Source organism: Dufourea novaeangliae, unplaced genomic scaffold, assembly GCF_001272555.1.
Source record: "Dufourea novaeangliae isolate 0120121106 unplaced genomic scaffold, ASM127255v1 scaffold56, whole genome shotgun sequence".
Classification (NCBI taxonomy): domain Eukaryota; kingdom Metazoa; phylum Arthropoda; class Insecta; order Hymenoptera; family Halictidae; genus Dufourea; species Dufourea novaeangliae.
Window position 1 is genome coordinate 5667561 of NW_015373942.1, and position 25019 is coordinate 5692579.

Sequence of the window (25019 nt, forward strand, 5' to 3'; positions counted from 1 at the left end):
AGGTGTTTCGCGACTCTCGAGCCGGATTGTTGACGGGTAAACTCACGTGACCGCTGATAACACGAAAATACAATAAATACACAACGATTTCCAGAAGGCAACGTAGTTTTATTTCAGAAAGAATATTTTTCTTATTCTTCGGTTGTATTTAGTTGAAATATATTTATAAATTTGAGCGACAATCAATTGGTAGAAAATCCTTTTTTGTTAAGGAACTTCCTAGTGAATATTTAATTACAGTTTCGGAATGATGTATGAATGAAAGAAAAACTAAACGTACACATACGTGGCAGTATCCCTCAAGAGGTTAATCTCCCTCTATCATAATACAATTTCAGATTTAAAATCTGCCTCCATTTTCCTTAAATTATTTTCTTCTTTTCATTTTACGATATAAAATTTATCTACATTTTTGTTCACATGTTTTACTTCATTTGGTCTTCCTCGTCTATCTAAACCCTTCTCCCTCGACTGTTCGAAAATTTGGCTAAAAATGGTACAACATAGCTACCAGATCAGACAAACCACTACAATTTCACATTTTTCGATATTGGACTGCCAAATTTTATTATGAACTAACTTAGATAGTTTAGATGCAAAAGTAAGGTAAATTGCAGAGTAACAAATACTACGGTAAGGATCAAGGAGACCATCTTCTCTCGAGATATCTTGTTACAATCGCGTGTTCCAATCACGTTTCTGACACGAATCTTCACCTCTTCGTGTCACGGTTCGGTAATTACCGTAACTTTGTTATCGTAGAACACAGAAACGATCGTTGCCATTCACGTGCAATTATACGGGACGTTTGTTAAGCGGTTAATGTTTGTGACATGCATGAATACGCATTTAATCGTCAATTCGACTAAATGGATGAGGTACGTGAAATCGAGTTTGCTCGATTTATACTTTATAACCTGTTATAACCTGTTATAAGGGGTAAAACTCAAGTTACTTGGTATTATTGTTCGACTATCTGTTTTTATTTATCGATTTTCTATTCATTTACGTGAAGATTTAATCCAGAAATATTAGGTTTTATCGCCTAAAGACAATCTAAATATAGTATAATGAATAATATTGTAAATATAAGGACGTAATTGCGAATGTTTTTGCATTTGTAGTAACTCTATATATACCTGGAAAATGTTGTACAATACAGACGTTGTAACAGTTCGATAATATTTATTTAGAGTGTCTTAAATTCGATGTACTAAAAGTTTAAATCGCTCAAAAATGAATAATATTGTAAATACTGATAAGTTCATTGTTTTGCGAAAGTCTAATGATAATACAGAGATAACCAATACAGACAGATCTTGAGCGCCATTAGCTGATTAGCTCGGATACACGTAAACTTTGTACACCGAGATAACGTACCCATAAAACCTGCTTCTGAATTGCAACTTTGTGTTGCTAATGGCTGATTCGATTTAGTGACGTTAGATCGGTGTACACATTGTAAATAGAGACACGAAGGAAACCGTCGACGGAATCCTCTGAAAATGGAATGACATTTAAATCTACTTAAAGGAGTCATCGATGCATGTACTTGACCTTTAGCCGCATCATTACATATGTATTTACAGAAAATAAACTATCCCTGGCGTACAATATTCGACCAAACAAATACAAACCACGGTAAAGAATATTCATATATTCTGTGGAAGAAAAAAAATAATTACAGTGCAGAAAAAAAATATTTTCAACATTTTCATAGTCGAATGCTGTTTTGTTGTTACCAATATTTAACCTTTACACTAAATACACACTCGTGGTAAACACATAATTCCTTTGCTTTCTGTAAGAATATTGTATATTGACATAAATGATGTGTATAAATTTCGAGAATCGGGGTATGATTATAAACACGCGTGTACAAATAATATGTACTTTCCCGCGTGGGACTTATCAACAGCATCACGCGATCCATTCGAGTCGCGTGATTCGTACGTAACATCGACGCACTCTCGATGATCGTAAGTACTTAGTCTACGCACATTCGTCGCTCTTCCCTATCTAAACTTTCAGACTCTTATATCTAGGGTTACTTTCCGTCGACTACAATCTTTCTGATAACATTTTTATTTGTTACTAATGTTGGACTAAAAAAAGCGAGAAAATTTGAGAAAATTCATTTTATCAACCCAAAGACGTTTGCAGAGAGGAAATGAATAAAATGAAAAATTATTCATGCGAATAATATTCAAAATAGTCAGTGTCATATTTGAAACTTACTCGAATATTTCTTTAACTCTATTTTTTAACACTAAGCGTTCCTATAGCCGGGTCACATTTATTGTGACATTTGTATTATTTGTGACATTTTGTTGTGAGTCACGACTGACCCATCCGTCGGCTTCGACGGACCGTGTTCCGTGGATTAATTTTGTTTCTCTATAGTAGTAATGATTTAAAATATGTATACTGTTATATTATTTTTGTATCAGGACTGTACACAGAACGCGCCGTTCACATCCGTTGCTTGCGTTAAAATGAAGGAATTGATTCGTTCACTTTGGCAATGAAGAAGGTGATTGTTCCTCGCGCAAACGCAGAACGGTGTGGCGTCGTGGTTTCGCACACACAGGGAATCAGTAGGTACTTAACAGTATTATACGTGTATATGTGTGTATATACTTTTCTTTGAACATGCTTCATTTACGCCAGACCTGACGTTGGTAGTAAGTGATCTTCTTTATCGGTTGTTGTATTAAATTGAATAATTTTATCTACATTTGATTTGCAGACTGAAATGTGCTAAAAAAGTTAATAGCACTAAAAATTATCTTTCCGTGAACGAACAAATTCAATTTTTCAATTATGTAGTAAAGTCAGTCCTAAATAAAGTGAATGTCTAGCAGTTGTTCTACTTTTCAAATTGGCCTACAATGAATCGCTTGTAGCACTGGAAGTATTACGCAAGCAGATAAACGTAAAAGTGTAACGTGCACAAAAACGCAAATACAATCGCGTCCATATTCTTTTACATAATGATTATATAAATTCGAGAAAATAAGTATAAAATAGGAGCTAGAATTTGGTAAAATTTATTTAGAGTAATAAGTAAAATTGACATCAAAACTTATTCAAATAAAATTTTCCTTTTTTGATTGGAATCTATGAAGAATCTAGAATATGAGAAAGATCTAGAATATGAGAATTAAAAATGATGTATCATTACTTAACGGACTGAAAAACAAATTCGAGAAAGATATTCAAATTAATCTTGAATTAAATATGTTATTTTACGTACAAATTTTCTTTAAGGGTGCTTTCTATTGCGTAGTCGGCATGTTGGTAAGAAGTTCAGTTTTAAATGATTCGCGATAAATCGTGAGACAAGTGTTAACGTTATCTCATTTGTTTTTTATCAAACGGACGAAAAATTCATCGTATGATTTTATCATGTAAATATAACTCACGAACTATATACATACAGTGAGAAAACATTCACCGCAAAAGTTGTCGATATATGTATTAGAAATTCATGTAAGTGAACAAAGATATATACATAATATAAAGAGTAAATAATAGTAAGCATAGTACAAGTTTTGAAAGCTTGATAGAAATAAATTAACCAAAAGTAAATAATGAAGAAATATTGCGAATGTAATAAACAGTCTGCGGATGTTTATGTAAAATTACATTTTTTTAAAACAAAGTTTAAAAATCGGGTCTGATTAGAGGTTTGTGTTCTTTATTAATAGTTTTATTAGAAACAAAAATAAACGGTCTTAAACATCATGATTTCTTTTCTTTTTTGAATTTTGCATACTGCGTCAATTATGAATACATAAAATCCGCGGTCTAATGATAAATTGTTAATGTTAAAAAATATTGAACTTACTCCTAACTCTCTCCATCGTAGATGTAGGTAGAAGAATATGGAAGATCAAATATTTGATTGACAACCTTATAGATTATTTCAAAGCAATCCTACGTCTTCAGCGACAACACGCTATGTATATGTTTTAAGAAGTATTTCAACTACCGTCAAAATGACACTATCATGTATCACTTCCTCCTATGTACAAAGTTGAGGTTAAGCATAAAAAAGCAAGGCGATGGTATACGCGACACTGATCCACACTGATCAACTGGCATTTTGAAATACTGTTCATAAAGACCCCTTCATTTCATCGAAGTCTTCGCTTCCCCTCCATTTCGATCAACCGATGATGAATAGTTACCCATACTTTCATTTATTTTGCGAATTAGACTCACGATTCCATCTTACATATAATATTTGATAATTCATTTAAATTGCTGTAACTCTTTTGAAAATTCTTTCTAAATTATTTATTGTATAATTTTCATGTATACTAGTAAATTGATATACAAGTAAATTGATATTATGAGAAAATAATATTTTACATATTTCTAGAATACTATAAGTAATGCTTTACAATCATTTCGTATTTGTTAACGTTGTCAAACAATTGCTGACTACAAACAATTGACCTTTCATTTACTGAACACATTTAAGTGTCGATGACAGCGCCATCTACCAAAAAAACATTATTCGATGTAACTATTGCAAAAGTTATACGGCCGTGTAAGTAACTTATTTAGTAAAAAAATATTTTAAGTAGTGTTCTTCACTTAAGTAGTATTTTACAGTAACCAACAGAATCATGTTAATGATTGTGCCTTATTTTCAAATTTCAGTTTTTTCTTTCTTAACCTGAAATCCTTAATCGTTGACTCTTTTTTCCCCTTAGAAAATGAAACTTACGCATTATTTATGGCGTAGAAGACAGCACGCAAGGGTAGCCCAAGATATAAAAAAAGTACCATTTAGAGAATATCTTCCTTTATCGTTAAAAGATTCTGTCCAGGGAGCGGCGCGTAAGTCGTCTGGTAAGTTTTATATTGTACAATGTATCACGATCTTTTTTAATATTTTTTTATAAATTTCAGAACAGAATTGTTTATACGAAATGACATTACTTTTTACGTGCTTAAATGATAGTAATTTTGAAAATCAGCTATGCGGTAACCAAATTAAAAGCTTGCAAGAATGCATGAAGAATTATACAGAACATATGGAAGAGCAGAAAGTGGCACGAAAACTGGAAGTTCCAAAGCCTAATGCTAAGACTTTCACAAATACTCAAGTTACTTATCTTCTGCATAAATATCCAAATGTTTAAGTATTACCAAAGTATGTACTGTAAGGTCATTGTGTATATAAATATATTGTAGTAAAAGTTACAATCCTTTTTTACAATTAAATTCTTGATCTTTCACTTATCTTCTTCAATACATTTTAATAAATTAAGTGCAATAATTTAATACATAAAGTAAATTATGAAAAATTTTCCATTTTATTTTGTTTATTTAATTGTGACTGCAAACGTTTGAGAGCCAATCTGGTAGAACAACCTGTGTATAGAAATAAATAAAGGTAGTTTGAATTTCTATCCTATAACAGATATTGATTAGACATGGTTGTACATACGTGGTGAATGATCAGTAGTACAAATGGGTGTAACTTCTTGGATAGAATTTAACTGATGTTCAATACGTTTTAATACTTTATAATTTTCCACTTGTTCATCTTTATAATTGTAGTATATGTAGAACAATGTAATTATACATAAAGTAAGGGCAATTTTTCTGTACATCCATGTTGTACTTATCAAGTTTTCCTAAATCAAATAATAACTGTCTTCCTCGAATTTGAAGTAATAAATTAATAACATATTCATAAAATTAGTTTCATGTTACCTTACTGTCATCAGAATGTGGTATACTGTTACCATAATATTGAACTAACATTCGTTCTACTATCACATTCATGCTTAAAATTGTGAAGAGTGTTATTCTAGCATCCACTGTTCTTTTAGAAGAACTAAACAGTGCACACAAAATGCAACTAACTGTATAATACATGATAGACTGAAACCATGAAACTTCACCTATAATCCAGTTTTGAAAAGTACGTAAGTATGAAAAGATCTCGAACAATAATTCCATTTGATTTTTTGCCGTTTCTCTGTAATTAATAGTAATATCAAATTTTTCTAATAATTCATTGGAATGATGAACCTGGATTTATTTTAAAAATACATACTATAGTTGATGAGTATGTGAAAATTGTATCTCCACATGCAACATATATACAGATAAAATAAAGCTCCATCTGTGTAAACTAATCAAATTTTTTATACGACTAACTCATAATATACCCTAGAAACTTACTTAAAATCTTTTACCATATTGTTAACACTCTCGGATGAAGATTTCAATATTGTACCAAGTTCTTTCCCATGGTCTAAAAGTTCACTTTGTATTTTTAAACTTTCCTTTTGACTTTCTAACATAACTCCTTGCATTTCTGAAGCTTCTAATAATTGATCTTTCATTCTTGAAGAAGCTTCATACAATCTATTCACATTAAATATAAATTAATTTAGAATAGACTTTAGTTAGTCACACAAAACTTACTGTTTAATGGTGTTATCAGTTTCAGCTTGCCAAGCTTCATAATTCAGATAAAAGCACATGTGCGTAGTGTGTATATAAAATTCATTATAAACATTAAATGCCCTGTCAGACATATTATTGATGCATTCCCTGCAAATTTAATATGTGTATTAGATTAAAACTGAACCAGGTAAATGCATCTATTACTAGGTAACACAACAGTTTACCGTCTTTCGGTTTCTGAGCTACTGAGATGGCAATCATAAGTTTCATGTCCTGAATCTTCTAAAAAACAATACGTCAACCTCAGAGCAAGGAGAGAATGCTCTACATCTCTTAAATTATTACAGTTAATTTTCATTGTATTAATAGCATTATGCCAACATGTACCATGCTGTGATACAGAAGATTTAGCTGAAAGAATTATAATATTAAATAATACGGTCCAAATATATTTTTAGAAATTCTAGTGCATATGAACTACCTCTTATCATCTTATACTGTTTCTCTCCTAGATCTTTCAATATTTCATTTCCATCAATTACAAGGAAATATAAAATAAGAAACAATGCAAAACGAATCATTATATATAATATGTACCACTTAGTATAACCACTCTATCCATTCACTGCTAGTACTTCATTTTAATAATTATTTTAATTACATATTGTGAAAACGATTACATCACTGGCCAATGAAAACAAATAATTTTGTGTTAAATTACACACAAACATTCATTGATGCAGAAATTACAAAATTTTGTTATTATTCTGATCATTCAGACATTAGTACAGTTAAAAGTTTGATGACGTTTATTGAGATTTTAATTTTATTATAATTAGTAGAATTTTCAACAGAGTAGAGAAATTTATGTTTGAATCCACTTTCTGTAAATCAGTCCATAAATATTTATATTGGCATAAACATCCGTGGTCTAATTGTTACCGTTAAATTTTCGTACTTAACACAACACTACATCTTGTTGTTTTCATTTATTTTAGAATTGAATTCATTTATTTTGAATATTAATATTCAACAGGTGATAGTAACATTGGTTTCATAAATGAAGGTCATTATTAAGTCATTATTTAAGGTCATTATTTGTATAACTCGCAAAATACAGAGATTATTGGAGCACATGCATTTAAAATTCTATGACAGTTACGTACGAAAGAATGAAAGTGTTTGGAGCGCGCTGATTTGTAATCGCTAAGGCGTTATTAGTATTAAGGCGGTTCCTCAACTGCATTTTATGGAAGTTATGTAATTTAATGGATATATACAATATAGGTTACATATGATAAAGAAATCTATGTTGTTTGTCAATTTCTACAAATAAAACGAACAGTTCCAGATTGAAAATGATTTCTCTGAAAATTCCTTATTCCATTCGGATTCTTTTCAAGCAACGAATAAAATGCTCTTATTCAAGCATAGAATGCACAGTAACGTCAAAAGAAAACGTCTTCCACTTCATGTGCCATCTGACGGTCGATTTCATTACTACTTTCAAACGTACATAAACACGCACTGACGTTCTTTAAATTTAAAAAAAATCTGAACTAAACTAAATACACAAGATCATTAAATATAATGAAAAACGATAAATAGTTCAATAAATTAGCGATAGTCTGTCAGATAAAATATGATACAATAGTTAGTCAGCTGTTCCTTTTCAAAGAAAATTTCCCATATAAATCTTTAAAAATTAAGAATAGTAGTTAAACCACGTATTGGATACATCTATATGAGTCTGTAAAGTATAATAAAACAAAAACTACAATGGAATACAATAGTGTTTAACCTTGAATCTATAAAAATCCTTGACACAAATTAAAATTCCGTTTAATTCCTATCTCTATGAATAATATGTACAGTGTATTACTATGAAATGAAGATAAATAAACGATATTTAGATTCGTAGTCTAGTGAGGTTCAAACCGAAAGTTGTTTCCTCCGAGGTCCGAGATCGTCTTCAGGAAACAACAAGGGGCGTGCACAACATTAATTCGAGGGTCCGCCGGCTCCGTATGCAAGTCACTCGTTATTTTATCAAAACGGAGATCCGTCCAAAATGAACAACGCGATTGTAAAAAGACAACGCGCCGCTGGCTGCCGGCCAGTACCTAACTTTTGCCGTTGGATTCGGACGGAGCGAAAATAAGTGGTGGGCACTAGGACAGGGAACAAGTGACACGGGTTCGGACTTCGGACGATCCTCGTTCGCGTCCCTTAAAGACCGGTTTATGCTCCGGCGAACATCGAAACAGCCCACGAGATCATTGTTCGAACGTGCTGCCCGACGAGACGCGGCGCGCAGCAGCGGGTGAAAAAGTTATCCGCGCGTGCGTTGACGCCGCTACCCGATGATGAAGCGTATTCTTGGGGACGACTCTATCGATAGTTTTTGGGTAGATTGTTAGTTATTACGCGTTGACAACAACACAATACGATATACAAGGTGTTCATTGCGATAGCGATCACTGAATCCAGTTGGAAGTGGCTGACAGAAAATTTGTTTTCAGCTGCCAATCAATTACAATAATTAAAAGCGTCGGAATAGTTTCTTTTGTTAGGAAATAAGACCACCTTTACTTTTTTGTACGAATGCGTGTTATTCAGTCTTTTTGGGGTAGCAAAGCTGCTCGAAATGAATGTAACGATAATGATAACATAATTCTTATTCTTTATCCAACTTGTTATATGTATTATTTTAAAAAAAAATGTATGGTTTCTAGATTTTGCTTTAAAGATAACTATTTGTTTTCTCTATCTTTTACTGGAATAAGATGCCTGTATTCAGACAGGAATGTTTTATCACAAAATGCAGTTCATTAATAAACAAAATCCAGTTGCAAAGGATTAACAACTCTGAAAAATATAGAGAGTAAATGTATAAAGTTTTAAATTTATCAGGCTCATAGTTTGTATCTCAAAAAAGTTCCTCAATTCCCTTATCTTGCTGCCACCGAGGATGGAGGATCCTCTGAAGGGCGTAATGACTGTAAAAAACACTTAAATCATCTTTATGTTCCACATATTTTTGGAAATATGGAGAGAAAATGTGCAAAGTTTCAAAATTTATGAGTTCCCAAATGTTTGATGTTCCTCAACAAGGTTTCCAAAAAGAAGCCTATCTGCTACCTCCGAGAATAGAGGATCCTCCACGAAGGTTAATAATTTCAGGGAACACATATAATCCACCTTACACGATTTTCGGATATACGCTTTGGAAATGTATGAAACTTCAAAAGTCAGAGTCTGTTCGTTGTAAAGTTTCCAAAAGAAGCCTCCTAACATGAGAAGATCCTTAGGAATGACGAAGCCTGCCAGTCATTTGAACGGGGCTTTCAAAACGGGGCCATCTAGTGATGCAAAATATCGGTCGAACGAATGATCGAAGCCCGCAGCAGAAATTTCTAAGCTGTGGTTGCTCAGTGGAAGGGTGGAGAGAGAGAATTATTTACTTAGGTACGATCGAGAACGACGAGAGGGGAGGGTGATCGATCGATCACCAGTATACACTGGCGGTTTGCCGAAGTGTACAGAAGCGCAACATCCACGCCTAGGCTGCTTGACGTCATCCACGTAAACCCGTGTACAATGGCCGATTAAAAATAAATGCGCCACCCGGAAAACAGTCAATGTCGGATAATTGCAATCCGATCTCTGTCCCATCTTCCGGTTCCTCTCGAGGATGTGGCGAAAAACCAGGCGGCTGCGCGGCAACGTTGCTCCCGCGAAATCAGAATACTTAAGGGGGGATTCTCAATAAATGTTTGTTAGATAAATCGAAGGTACAACATTTCAAAAATATGATCTGAACATTTGAGACTCGAATTCCCAAAAATTAAGAAGTTACAGCCTGTTTAAACGCGTTTTTTTTTCGAAACTATGTTTTCGAAAATGGCGCGCAGTCGTCGAAATTCGTTTCTATCTTGCTGGATTGATGATAGTAGTGAAACTGACTAGAATACAAAAACACAACTACATGTTACTCCGAATATTTCGATTTAATTTTATATCTTGATATTCAAGTTTAGGGTTACGATTAGCTCCCGCAAAATCGAAACGCTCAAGGATGGAAAATACGCGCGCCACAGAGATAAAGTATGACACACTTGGGCGTCGCGACGAAAATCGATGACGACCACCCTATGCAGTGTGTCAATGATTAACGACTTCGTTTGCTGGCCCGCGGAGTAACCAGTAGACGGACACGCCGGATACTATGATTAATTAACCCTCGAAACTCACCCGAAGAAGAATCGGAATCGGTGCAGCGATACGATAACGCGGATGGTCGTGGAATTACAATAACGGGGTGCTCTCGTCGATGAGGAAGGTCGTGAATGATGAATCAACGATCGGGAAATTCGCTTATCGAGGCTCTCGATACAGGTATCGAGTGCGCGCATAAATTCTGATGGGGGTTGTACACGGGGTGGTGCGCCTGAAACGGGACACCTGGCTGAGTTGGTTATTGAATCAGCAAACTATGGAGCTCTGCTCATTATTGTTGGGTCTGTTACGGAAATAATGAGCTGACTGGGGATTTTATGCGCTTATGGGCATCCACCGAGCCAGATTTTTAACCCTTTGCCCCACCTTGGGGTTAAACGTAACAACGCTGGGGTGAAGTTGTACCAGAAATAAATTAAGTAGAATTGTGAATAGTGAAGGACACGAAATCATTAAAACGCAGCTTATATTTACAAAGAATCAACATAACATTATAATTTTCTCTTTAATTGGCTCAGCAGAACAATAATACGTAATTGAAAAATAAAATTTGAAAAAACCGAGTCAAGCTCTTACGAGTCACCATGCTCTTGACTTGTATTTACTTCTACGATCACGATCGATCGCTGATCTACTTATGTTTTATATCCGTAACCTCGTACCGAATATTCGGCACTTATTCATCGATTTAATATTTTCTTTCTACACCTAGGTTTCGAGAGTTTCGAATCACGATAAAAGTGCAGTTTCGAATTCTTGAAACTTTCTTGGATTTCGACGTTTTCAACGGTTCCAGAAACCCATTCCTACTAAAAATGCTTCAGTGACTGTCTGTACGACCGAACAGAAACCATAGGTGAAATAATGAGCTAAAGCCAATTAATTAATTGGTCAATGAACCTACCTGCATCTCGTTTCGGTGATCCATGTCTGAACAGACGACGCTTATTATCGTCGGGCATAATTATTATTATCCAGCGGTGTGCGTTCGAAAAGGGGATGAGACGCGAGTGGATGGAAAGCTATCTGTCTCCTCAACTATACAAGGTGTCCCATTTAAATCGATCTACTCGATTATCTTCGAAACTATTGACAATATTAAAAAATGTTTCAGACAAACATTAAACGGATCAGGGTGCATAACTTTCTAATGTAATTTTTTTCTACGTGGACGCATGGCGGTCATATGAAGGTCAACTTTTTTTTTTTTAAATAGAATCGTATATTCTTTAGTATACAACATGATTGTACTTGTTATTCCCTACATAAAGTACTAAGCTACTTGTGGCGAATTAATGCATTAAAAAATATACGATTCTATTTAAAAAAAAAGAAAACTGACTTTCATATAGAGGGCTCAGAAGCCAATCAGTGTAAGTTACAAAGTAAGTCAACAGAGATAATGGTTTAGAAGATGGACAGTAAAAAGTAATATATGCTATTAACAAATAAGAAAGGATTCGTGTATATACGATACATACATATTAAAACTGGTTCCGTACAAAATAAACAATGAAAGTGTATCTAGACGACACAAGTCATTTTTAATGAAAAAGTTACTTACAATGATTGACTTCTGAGTGCCCCCTGATTCCATGTACCTTTTGTCTGAAACATTTCTCGGAGATGTTCAAATGGATCAATTTAAATGGAACACTCTGTATAAATTGGAGAGGAACCGGAAGTAGGTGGGAACCAAGCGACGAACATCAAGGAACAGCGGATCGTATTCAGGACGATGGCTCCTTCGTTGATTTACGCCTCTATTGGAATGACCCGAAAGGACGTCTGAATGCATAATCCACGTACAAACTGAGTTTCTCTGTTTTAGATGCCCGTCGATGACGCGGCCGATTGTTCGTGCGCGTTCCTGTTTTCTAATCGATCAGACACGTCCACTCGAACCGGCTCGAAAAGAGTTCGAGCACCCAGGATCCATTGGGTTGGTCGCCGAATTTTTCGGACGGAAATTTCTCGTCAATGACGTGCACCGTCGATTTAATGTTTTGGCAGGACGCCCGCGGTTTCTCTCTCTTTCTCTCTTTCCAGATGTCACAGTACTGTCGTATGTAGCGTACCTCTTTCTTTATTTCTTGTTTTCTTTTTCAAATTCGTCGTTTTCACTCGTTCGCGAAGCACTTCATAAAGCTCGTACAATTCATTTCCGTCGATTTCCTTTCACCGGAAATAAATTCGCCCATAAATTCGCGGTAAAAGATTATCGACCGACGAAAGAAAAAATAGTAGAAGGAGTAAGTTGGTGTGCTTTTTGTTTTGAATTTTTCGGTACGATTCACAAGGACGATTGAGTCTACATTGGTGCGATACGAAGATGGGCAAATTTATTACCTGAATAAAGAGTTTGGGACAATGGATAATGCATAAAAAATTGGTTAGTAAGTTTTTTTTTAATAGACTTGAAGATTAACGTTTTTAACTCTAGAACTACCTAAAACGGTCTGGTTAGAATACTCTTATAATGATAGTTATAAATTGTCAATGTGATAGTTACGAATGTTATAACAATGCATTTGTCAGATCTTTTACAATTTTTATTGCAGTACCAAATTGCAGAAATTAATTAGCTTATAGATTTGTATATTTTCAAAAGTTCGTCATGTTTATCGATTTGATAGAAATAGATATACGATTACCGTCGGTAGTTCTAGTGTTAAAGTGCCGTGTCTACAACTGAAAATTATTTATCAGTTTCCATAAAACAATTAATTTGAAACATCATTTGAGAATGATATACTATGTACGATCTTAATACAAAACAAGCATACTGTTTCGACACTATTCTTGAAATAAAATCGATAAAACAATGTGAAAAGTTCATCGGTTTAAATAAAATTTTTACTTCGTATTTCAAATAATCGATATCCTCTTATTTGTTAACTTGTCAAAAGAATAATTTTTCCAATAATTTGAAATACAAAAGTTTGAGGACAATCAATATATGTATACTTTTCTCACCCTTACCATTTTTCCCCCGCTAAAATTACAAGGAAGGAAGCGAAACATCGGTTAACTGTCTTAAGCAGCGTTTATTTCGTTTCTTAATCAAGTCAGAGCAGTTCTTTTTAAAAAATCAGTTTCACGCTTTCGTGGCTCGTGGCGAGAATGCGTTACAATTACGGTTTTTCACGTTCGGTGGTTCGAGGAAGGGGGGAGAGTTGTTTCCAATGGGCGGGGATGACACGATGTTTCGCGCGTGTCTTGTGTGTCTCTCTCTGTTTTTTATGTATACGTGTGTGCTTCTTACGTGTACATGCCTATGCACGTCGTACGAACGCTCAGTAATCGTATCATTCGTATGCACTTAACGCCTATTTATGTAGGGTGGTTTGCCATTACTGATACAGCCGAACAGAGGTTGATCTTTCAAGAGAACAATGTCCAAAGTGCAAAATAAAATTTATTGCAATGCCTACGTTATCTGCTAAAAATTCGAAAATTTCCAGTTTTTGGTAAAAAGCTATATGTGGTATGATCAATTTTGTCCTGAACTGAAATTAATATTTTTAATAACAACTATTATACCTCTTACTTTTCGAATTTTTCTTGGCAAGTCGACTGTTATCGACACAGAGATGTCACAATTTTTTACACATAACTACTGTTAAAGTATATTAAAACCTTTATATTTTTTTATATTTTCCAAGTGAAAGTATAATAATACAATATGGTGACGACAACTGCGATACTATTTCTTTTTTTATAATTAACAGTGCAATAGTCAAGTGATGATTGTGTATAATAATACAATATGGTGACGACAAAGCACGATCTTATGGAACAGTAAACTTGCATAAACTCTACTCCAAACTTCAGACGCACTTTCTCATGAAAAATCATCCTCTATGCTGTACCATGAATAACGGGACCACCCTAATAAATTGTAACCCCCTTGGCCGATGCACGACGACTTGCCCCGATTTCTCGCCCCCCTGCTTCGCCACATCCACGTAATCGTTCGCGAGCACAACGACGAGGAGAGGGCGAGACCGTATGAGAAAAATGGTGGACGCAACGAGCACGACTCTCCGCGTATTACAATTACAATTACGTTATCCTCGTAGTATCTCTAGCGATGTATGTACGAGTAAAAGAGATCAAAACGTTGCATTGTCGTTTAAGAAACCGCAGTTTTTTAACCCTACGAGAGAACTTAGCGAGTAAAGTTGATGCCGATGGGGAAGGAAGCGGTCATCGGACACGAGCGAGTCGATGAAGATGGATGGGCTGACGCGCGTCAATCTGCTGTTTCCACGGAGAAATTCGAGATGAAAATAAATTTAAAAAAAAAAAAACAGCGAGTTGAGACTGTCAATGAAAGATTTCGAACTGTAGTGTTTAGCGTCAGTTTGTAGGTTATGTTAGCACGTACGTTATTTGCACGTTAAATTGAATTTAATCTTTGCCTGTTCACAGAACGATCTTTCGATTTTGATCAATGGATTAAGGATTTTGTGCATTTACAACGTAGCTGAATTTGGAAAATACAGGACATTGGAGTCTTTCACCCTTTAACGCTCAGTGTTGCATCGGTGTGTCCCAACATTCATTTTAAAAGTGCGTCACATTCTGTCGTCAGTTAATATCTAACCATTGTCAGCAAGGATCCGTAGTTTCACTGATGTGAAGTAGACCTTTACGTTTTCAGTTAACAAATTCAAGTATTCCCTTAAAAAAACTTACACCTGGAATTTGCGGATTCTCGCGTATCAACCCGATCGCTGCCGCTGCAACCGATCCGAAATACGCGACCAAAGGGGGTATACACCGGAAACGCACTGAACTCGGCCGCTTCGCTTCACGAGACTTTCCTCCATCGGGGGGTGTGTGATCAATTCTTATTTCTCCTTTTAATATAGTTATATATGTATATATGTACAAATCGAGGTACACAATCGAATACAGACGCTCATAAGTATATATATGTATACGTGTATAATTCGAGGAATTATAATACAATTTATGCGGTGTGTGAATGGATGATGGACAGGATTAAAATATCGCGACGCATGAAAGACTATATTTTATTCTCTCCCGCACTTCGCCAAGGACGCTCAAAATGCACGTAAGGAAGGACAGACAGGACATTCATCTTTCTCGTTCACACTGTTGCAGCAGCGGCGGCGCGTGGGGGTCGAGCAAAGACGACTCGCAACGCGACTTACGATTAGAGAATATAGAAAAGACCTTAAGCGGGTAAGACTAATAAAAAAAAATTAACGAGCATCGATAATTGTAATTAAAAGTAAGAGGACTAAAGTGTAAAAACATCGTCGTGGGGAACAAACACACACCTTCGTCATCGCGAAGACGGTACACGCGAAACGGGTGTATCGTGAAATTGGGGGTTCTAGGAGTTAGGTTAGGATTCTCTGTGTGTTTCATAGACACATATAATAGACTGCGCACGCCCCAACAGGGGATATCAAATCGACACAAGAGAGGGCAATATCGAAAGTTGTTGATACTCTTTCTAATACAGTAAATTATCGATGAGTGTTCGAAGTGTCTTTGGCACTGAGTGTTCAGGCGTCATGTCCACCACTGGGAGGATCCCCCGTCGAACCAATCAAACGCCCAGTGGTAGAGATGACGTCTGAACACTCAGTTCCCAGGACTTTTCGAACACTCATCGGTGATTTACTGTATGTATTTCGATTCTGCACGGAACATCATGAATATTTCAGTGGTTTATACAAGATTCTAACGGCAGGCACGTGCTTTCCACGATTACTGCTCCCTTTTGTTTTTCTTTCCATCTCGGTGTATTCGATACAGAGAATCCCCTCAGGTTCGCGACGAGGCAATCAATCTCGGTAATCGTGTGCGCCGTGTATTTTATCGAACTGGGACACGTGATCGTTCGGTCGCGAAACGGTATAGATACATCGATTCTCATTCATGCGCACGCGGATAGGTGTTCGCGTCAGAAGGTAGCACGGTCCTGCGATTCGTCGCGTAAAAACGTTTGGTACAGTGCGCGGGAGGGGGGGGGGCAGAAAGCTTTGTCGCTGTATTCGATTAATTCGACCGTGGTGTAATTTTCTTTTTTTTATATTTTCATTCCGCTCGAACATCTCAGAGTAGTAGACCCGTTTCTGGAGAACAATTTGACCTTTTGTTCCAGGGATAAACTTCGAGAAACTTCTTTCACAACATGTTTGTCGAGTTTTCCTGAGCCAAACATGTATACTGCAGATCTATTTCGATTTGTTAAAGAGTTACAGCGATACTATTTCTTCTTTTAATTAACAGTGCAATAGTCAAATGAAGATTGCAAAAGGCTGACGAAATTTTTTTGCAAGCCTCTCCTGGGGGAGCAATGTGAATTAACTAACTAACTAACGGCCCTGCAAGAGTCACGTGGTTTTCTTTATGACGTGTCCTGTGTTTAACCTGGCACTTTACGGAACTACCTACCATTGTAGGAGAAAAAGAAATCAGCTAATCGGGACCTGGAATTTGAACCCAAGTCTTTTGCTTTCAGGTTTGCTTCAGGTGATTCACATATCCTGAACAAAGATGGCCACCATGCTTTTTCACTTGTAAGGTTTCAGTAATTATACAACGAACTCTGAAGTCTTCTAATGAGAAGATGCCTATGATATTCTACTTTTGACAAAGTTCAACAATATTTTTACAAATCGAAGCAGATCATTGATGCGTACAACATTTTTAACTCGGAATTCCCAGTTAAATATGCGAGTTGGGTCTGCCGGTTATATGCCCTGGCGTGAGCTGTAGACCAGAAAATAAAATACACGGCGCGGTGTACGTTTCGCAGCGAATAAAAACGCACGCTTCGTTGGACGTGAAATAAAGGTCGTGATACGGCACGGCGCCGCGATCAATCCGTCGTTCCCACCCCGGAAGAGAGGTGCGCGCGGAGCGAAGAAATAAATACTCATCGAAATCCACCAGTTCCTCCATCGTCGTGACAGCAAAACGAGAGAATACCCAACGGACGATCCATAACCTATCCCACTCTCGTTTTCGCTTGTTCCTCGTTCATTGTTTTCTCATTTTTGTTCTCGTTAATACTCGACCAGTTTACTGATCTTCGTTCGATATCTAATACGATTTAAATCGATTACAAACTATCGTTAAACGATATTCATTGGTTATTAATCCTCCCTTTTCTGATGTAGACTTCCATGCGATTCGGGTGTGTTCCTTGCGATTTTCAAATGATTATTAGACTACTATTACTGCCTGGTACTATTAGGAAACATTATTTGTAAATTTGTACGATTTTCGTAGCGATTGGAATTAACCTTTATCCGTCCCTTGTGTCGATTTGAGACATTCTTCGTCCTAAGAAATTATGCTATTCTGTCGTGTGTAGGTATATTTAGCTTAGTCTCCCTGACTTTTATTTTAAAGAATTGCTTTCGTTATATTAATTTTTTCAGACTGTGTCAATTTGACACCGAGGGGCAAAATTAAGTTAGGAAAATGAGGATGAATGAGGGTGAATTAACCAGGTGATTTTTTGTTCAGAAACAGCAGTGTAGGAATTTTAATGAGAATTCAACTTATTGATCGTGAATAAGCATCCTATAAGTGTCTAAGACAAATCCTCATCAGACGTTCGACGTTAATCGTTCGATGCGAACATCGCCTTTAATACGTATTAAATGAGGTATGTTGTATCAAATGTACTACAGAAATCTTTGAAAATGATTATCAGAAAACGATGTTAAAATAGACAACACTTCATTTATGTTGAATATTTCATTCATTGGAAAAAAATCCGAAAAAAATGAAAAATTTTCAGGGCTTCACGGTGGCTTAAAAGTAGATTTACAATCGACCAGGAATTTTGAAAATCGATGCTTTCGTTCAAGATTCAAGTCGAGATGAAGACGGACCGAGGTTTCTTCACGTTCGATTTTTAGAATGATCGGCGAAGAGAGAGCGAAAAGAGGAAGATCGAAAGAGGGAAGGTCGCGGAACGAGGGCGGCCGCGTTCAACGAACTTGAAGCCACCGCCACGCTGATCACTTCAATAAATCACTGTCCCCAGAGATTAATTACGCACCCTTTAATTATCGTACAAACGCTCATGAGTTGCAAACATATAGAAATCTATATGTACACACAGATAGAGACAGCACGATCCTTCCTTTTCCTCATGGGTTTCCTTAAACCTTTTCTCTTCCTCTTTTTTAATTTCCTGTTCTTTTTATTAGCACTTCAAACCACCGCACGGAATTATTATGTTCTTGTTATTAAAGGGAGGAATTTCAAGAGGAAATTCATGCAGCGATCTAACCGAACGAGTACACAGGGTGTTCCGCTTAAAACAAGCCATCTAAATATCTTCTCTATTTGTGATTATACGAGAACTCTGAGAGACTGCCAAACGCACTGGAACCAACGTTTGCATACTTTGATCTTAATTTTTAGTGTTAAAATCGTCACAACGAGTTTCACTTGTCATTATAATCCCAGGTGTTAAGTCAGTGTTTCCCAACATTTCTGGATTATGTTCTCCCTAGCATAATACTAAACCATGTTCGAAAGAATTTAACATTAACAGCTGTTCCAAATAAAAAAAAAAGCACATAGGTAAAATTGTTATCGATGAGGTGACGAATATTACTGATTTGGTAACTGCTCCCCAAAATATTCAAATTGCCCCTCGGTGGGGCGTACGTCCGTACGTTGGGAAACAGTGGGTTAAGTATACGGTACACTGTGATTAGATAATAACAACGATCGAAAACATCACGTCCTATTTCTTACGCGGAATTTATTAACCTGGTGAACATGCTTTATGTCGGTAAAAGTGGACGAGGTTAAAGACAAAACGGAGGAAAAAAAAGGACGAGGGGATTCGATTTGACAGCGATCAACCAGAACGAAATAGGCACGATATCTCGATCTGATACGCACTGGAAGTAAAACGAGCAAGCGAGATGGGTAAAACCGTGGAATCGCGCACTTTCTCTTTCGATCATCGCGATTTTCGTTTTATCGTGTGAATCTTTCGCGCGCGCGTCTTCAAGACAATCGGAACACACCCTCGTTCACCTTGAGTTAAAGCATCGACCTTGAAACCGTCTCCGCGCTCACCGTCTACGTTTTATAAAGCCTAAAGCTATCACTTAAATCTCACTGGAGGGGGCGTTCTTCGAGTGGGATAAAAAGGAAGCGGTAATTACAAAAAAAAAAAACGAGAAAAAATTACAATAAGTAATAATTATAATAATCAATAGTAATAATAGTAGGTAGTAAAAGGAAAAAAAACAGGAAAAGAAGAGAATAGATCGCTTCGTCATGTAATCAGGCATCCTTCGACGGTACGATAGGATCCTGAATAAATGAATTTCTCCGCAATCTTCTTCGAGATCAGTCGACAACTATACACACAGAGTGGAGTTTTGAGCCGATGCTGCAATGGGCAACAACGAACGTGTCCGTTTCATACACGTTTCATCACAGTAACAAAAGCGGGAGTAAGTAGTGTGTGTGTGTGTGAACGTGTAATGTGTACGGTGATCGATAAATTATGCGAATGAAAGTAAACTAGATCGATCATCTTTATTAATAATAAAACGGGAGAAGTCAACAACCCTGATAACCAATTTGTGTACAAGTTTCGAGCAAATAACCAGCAATAAAGGACAAAAGTTGTCTAAAAAACCAGAGCCATCTGTTTCCGCATTTGACTTGGATTTTACAGGCAACGCCAGCTGACAAAATGGTAAAGCAAATTGGCAAAAAGTCTTACAACATGACCTATGTCAAATTGAGAGCAAAACCGGAACAAGGTTTGCGCAAACCAATTTGCTGCATATGTTGCTTATAGCAAATAAAAAAAAAAGTTATTTTCATAGCAACTTGTAGCCATAACTTTATAACAGGCATTGGACAAAATTTGGCTTTGCAGGTTCGGCTGACGGAATGTTCGAACCCGTTGCGCGTCTGTTGTGTTGTATGTGTGTGAGTGGGTGTTTTTGGTGACTTTAACTTTCAGTTGAGAAGACAAGTGGCAGTGTTCAGTGTGTTTCTAAAATAAGGGACCGAATTGTATGATTATACCCTACTTCGATTGATCGTATTGAATACGGTGTACAGGGAGATTCAGAATTAGCGTATAAAATTTGAACGCGTTGTACGGGAGGTCGTTCTACGTAAAAATGTCATATGAACATAGATCCTATTTTCGATACCTAGACAGGTTTCATCGCGTTCCGGATAGAACATCTCGTTAAATTTTGTTTACCAAGCTTTGGGACAGTCACGTGTCCATCCACATGCTACAAGACGCTGCGATCAATGTTCTTTCAAAATTACTAGAGTACTAAAAATGACTGAGTGACTACAACCGAGTGAAACACATGTTCATATGAATTTTTTTTTCATCATTTCTGTTACCTGTCCCTCTGAAATGGGACACATGTGTTATGAAACCGGCCTGTATCCAGCTTATATGATAATTTAGGAAATCGGTATAAAGTTATTAAGGAAGGTTATAACACCATCGGAAACAGTACAACAATAATACCCTATTCCAATAGAGCCTACCTTTCGTCATCGTGAAGTCACTGTTTCCCTTGAGTCATTCCTTTTCATCGATCGTGAATCACTCCTTTTTCCGAGATGCTCGATATACACGGAAAAATTCTGTCAGGTTTCCTCGTGAAACGGCAATTGAGATTATGTCGAAGTCAACCGATCGCATTCGTACCTCAAATTGACAGCATAAACGCGGTATCTGAGGTTATGTCGCAATTATCCGTTCACATTCGTACTCCAAATTGACTATACTTAGTAAACGTGTATTTGTCGAAGAATTAATTAAGTGTTCGTGTTTCAAGGATTCATTCATCCATAATTTCGCCAACTCCAGACACAACAAACGTAATCCCTGAACCAGAGTTCGTAAATTCAAAACGACGCACTGCAACGTGTGTATTCTTGCTCAAGGCCGCCATATTGGAAATTTCCTCAAACACGGAACTTGGACTGTCTTTGCGACTCTCGAAGAAACACACAACTCAAGGATCTATGTTTATACAACATTCCTCGATTAGCACACCGAGTAGAATACACATCGAAAATTCGGTACCTTGTTTCAGAAACACCCTGTATTGCAAAAGGCAACACGCGATTATTTGAAATTTCGTGGCGGGGACTAGGTTTCGGTAAACAATACACACGTCGTTGCTCGGTACTAACGAAGAAAATCGAGAGCCGATACTGTTTCGAGGCATCGATCACAATCGATGGTATCAACCTTGTCGATATTGGATCGCGCGAAAAAACGACGAATACGATAGAAAAGTTTCATTCTTCCGCGGCGTACACCCTACGAAGAGGCGTTTCGAACGATCGCTGTAATCACAAAATACAAAATAAAAAGACAAAACATCAGGGGGGTGTGGGGGTGGAAAGAAAAGGGAATCGTGAATGACAGCCATATATGCATGTGTCGTGCAACGTTTTCACGAGACCGTCGTTCTTTCCCGCTCCTTGTAACGCATCTAGACTCTACTTCTCTCTCTCTCTCTCTCTCTCTCTCTCTCTCTACGCACGCGCTCTTACACAATCGTGCCGGTTTCTTCTCCATCGTGAATACTTTTTTTTTTCTCCTTTTTTCCCCCCGGTTTTCAGCATTACAACGTAATATAATTATATACGCACTTCATTATTTATATTTATTTATATATTCATCTATATTCGTCGGTGCAAACCCCGACGTACGCCTAAATTCCATATCACAAGATATCCTGTTCAGTATCACGATTTTGTTTTTTTTTTCTCTTTTTAACAAACCCCTCGCTTGCTTTGTCCTCTGTTTCTCTTTCGGTTTCGATCCCCACGGATCGTACCTGTCGCTCGTTACCTGGCTATTTTCATTCCTTTCGCGTATTTATTATTCCCTCGTTAGGGTGGACATCGTCTTTAGTAATTTCAAGTCGCGCAACTATTCAGTCGTTTCTTCACGATTCGTATTTCTAGATGCATTTCGCAACTGACAACCAACTTATTTACGTTTTCTCTTTTTATTTTTTTTTTTTTTCGTTAGAGTTGTAAATATGCAGAATACGGTGACTCGACTGCTGCGCGAGTTGAAGGAACTACAATGGAACTCCTGTGAACACTCGTCCCGCGACCTCCGTTACTTCTCGCTAGTCATACTACGCGTCCACATCGCTTCTACGGACTGGTCCAAGCGTATGACCTTTCACACCGTTTCACAGATAACAGACACATCGTCACGCATTATCGATGGAACAAATACGATGATTTTCGTTGGACTCACTCAACGACACACATTGCACACAATTGAACACCCCTTACGCGCTTCTGTCTCTTCTAGACATCGAACTCTACTGTACGGAACGCATATTCTCGGCGAAACAAATACACAAGCGTTTAATGAATACACTCTAGGATGTCACACGGTTGGATTCTCAAGTGTTTACGGTTCACGAACGGGCCCAAAACTAAAGCACGGATCCTTTCTGACTTCTGGCGACGAGATTTTGTACAGACGACAACGTTAAATTGACCAATCCAAATCCACTTGTCCCGACTCCCTAGCCAATAGATGTTTCTTGAAGAGGTATAAAGACATTGGGCGAATTGTACCTGTTGAGGGTACCGCTTACCAGACCACGTGAAGGACGACAAAAAAAGTCGCTATATCCGTTACACCGAGAATAGATAGTCCCAGCACAATAGTTGTATTGTGTCTATTAGAATAAGGGTAGCAATGGAGGCAGAATAGGAGATTCAAGGGTGACAGAATGGTGGAAGGTACCTCGGTTCTAAAGCTTTTGTTGACCAACTCTGAGGTCGATTCTCTGCCACTGTCCTTAGCACATGGAGGTAGCCTAAAGCGCGTTAGGGATCCCAATCGTGAACAAGCCAGATCTAGACGATCATGGGATTTTGTAGTTAGTCCCGAATAGCTATCTAATACCTAGAAAATACTATATTTCTTCCATCCACAATACTACCTTCCGTAGTCACGTCTTTTTTTACATTTACCTCTGATTGCACAGATCGTGAACCACGGACTCTAGAGCTAGATACTTTTTCATACCCGCTGGACAAAATGTAGCGACCCCGTAGAATTTTTCTAAGCAGTCACACAAGTGTTTTTCACACCTCTGGATGACCCTCTTCACAAAAATTTTAGACGGGACTATTTTAAAGTTTATTTAGGCCCGTAGGAAGCATCTCACCTCGGATTCGTTGGCCACCGATTTCACTGTAAAAATCAATGTCACCAATGTTTCGACGGTTCTCAGGGCAGCTAATTTCATTCGTTACATATTATCCAGCAAGCATCGATGGGTCGTCACGAGACTTCGAATCGTGGCGACTGCTCGAGCAACAGGTCGGAGTAATCGACAGGCAAACGATTCCAGGAACAGAAACGCGACACTCCCTCGTTACATGCTTCTCGGCGGTCCCGAACATTAATGTATAAAGAGGTAACACACTTGTATATCTCTCTTCTCATTCATCGCGTTATCGTTCATTCTCTTTCTCTCACGCGTCGATCGTTGTTCATCCACGCGTCCACGTTCTCCACGCGAATCGCTTATTCGTTCCGTCGTAACTAAAATTAGCGTGAATTCTCGTATTGTGCCGGGGAGAGGGGGGCGTCGCCTGCGAGGTCACATGACACCGATGCGCCCCTGTGATTCGCGCACGTCGATACTCGATTCTACCAACCGTACAGAGATTGCCCCAAGCGAATTTCGACGCGATTTTTCAGTTCGTTCTCGACAGACAGAGGGATAAATGCGATTCGATTAAATGCATCGCACTGGAATTTTACCGTACGGGAAACATCTAAATGCTGTACGTAAACGTGCCCATTTTTTATTGTTCTGACACGTTTCGATTCCAGTGATGGGATCAAGGCGCGATATGGAGACGAATCATGCTCGTTCAACGGTGAGCAATAGATACGAATCTTGGACACTGAATCGGTTGATACTTGTAAGTTTTTCAGCTTGGTCCCATCACTACTTCTGGTTATGTATCGTTTCATCGCTACTATGGATCAGATTCCTCGCCGTGGAATCCTTTGTAACGGGATGGAGCAGTTAAAACACATTTTTCGGTCGTGTATTTTTTCCCCGTGTTTTGAACGTCGTATGAGAGGGGGACTACAGATTTTATACAATTGTAGAATTATGTGATACTTTACGACACTGTCGACAGTGTATCGGTATTGCATATGGTTTAACCATTCTATCGTGTGGCACGAGAAAGACTCGGGTAAGAGGACGAATCGTGAATATTAAAATAAAAGTCTGATTTACTTTTGAAATCGGTATGACGTGGACTCAGAAACA

The 25019-nt window shown here is 37.3% G+C and overlaps 2 protein-coding genes across 2 annotated transcripts; one reads left to right on the forward strand and one right to left on the reverse strand.

Moving 5' to 3' along the window:
* Positions 1 to 4496: 4496 nt before the first annotated feature.
* Positions 4497 to 5245, forward strand: LOC107185896. The gene is made up of 3 exons (XM_015573668.1): positions 4497 to 4558; positions 4725 to 4863; positions 4924 to 5245. The coding sequence occupies exons 2-3, from the start codon at positions 4728 to 4730 to the stop codon at positions 5154 to 5156; spliced, it is 369 nt and encodes a 122-aa protein (XP_015429154.1). The 5' UTR covers positions 4497 to 4558; positions 4725 to 4727; the 3' UTR covers positions 5157 to 5245.
* A 90-nt stretch (positions 5246 to 5335) lies between these two features.
* LOC107185765 lies at positions 5336 to 7016 on the reverse strand (the record flags this gene model as incomplete). The annotated part of the gene is made up of 7 exons (XM_015573522.1): positions 6917 to 7016; positions 6660 to 6846; positions 6454 to 6582; positions 6208 to 6393; positions 5734 to 6001; positions 5465 to 5654; positions 5336 to 5388 (listed from the first exon to the last, which is right to left on the reverse strand). Coding segments are annotated over exons 1-7 (1113 nt in total), but the record flags the coding sequence as incomplete, so codon positions are not given.
* Positions 7017 to 25019: the final 18003 nt, after the last annotated feature.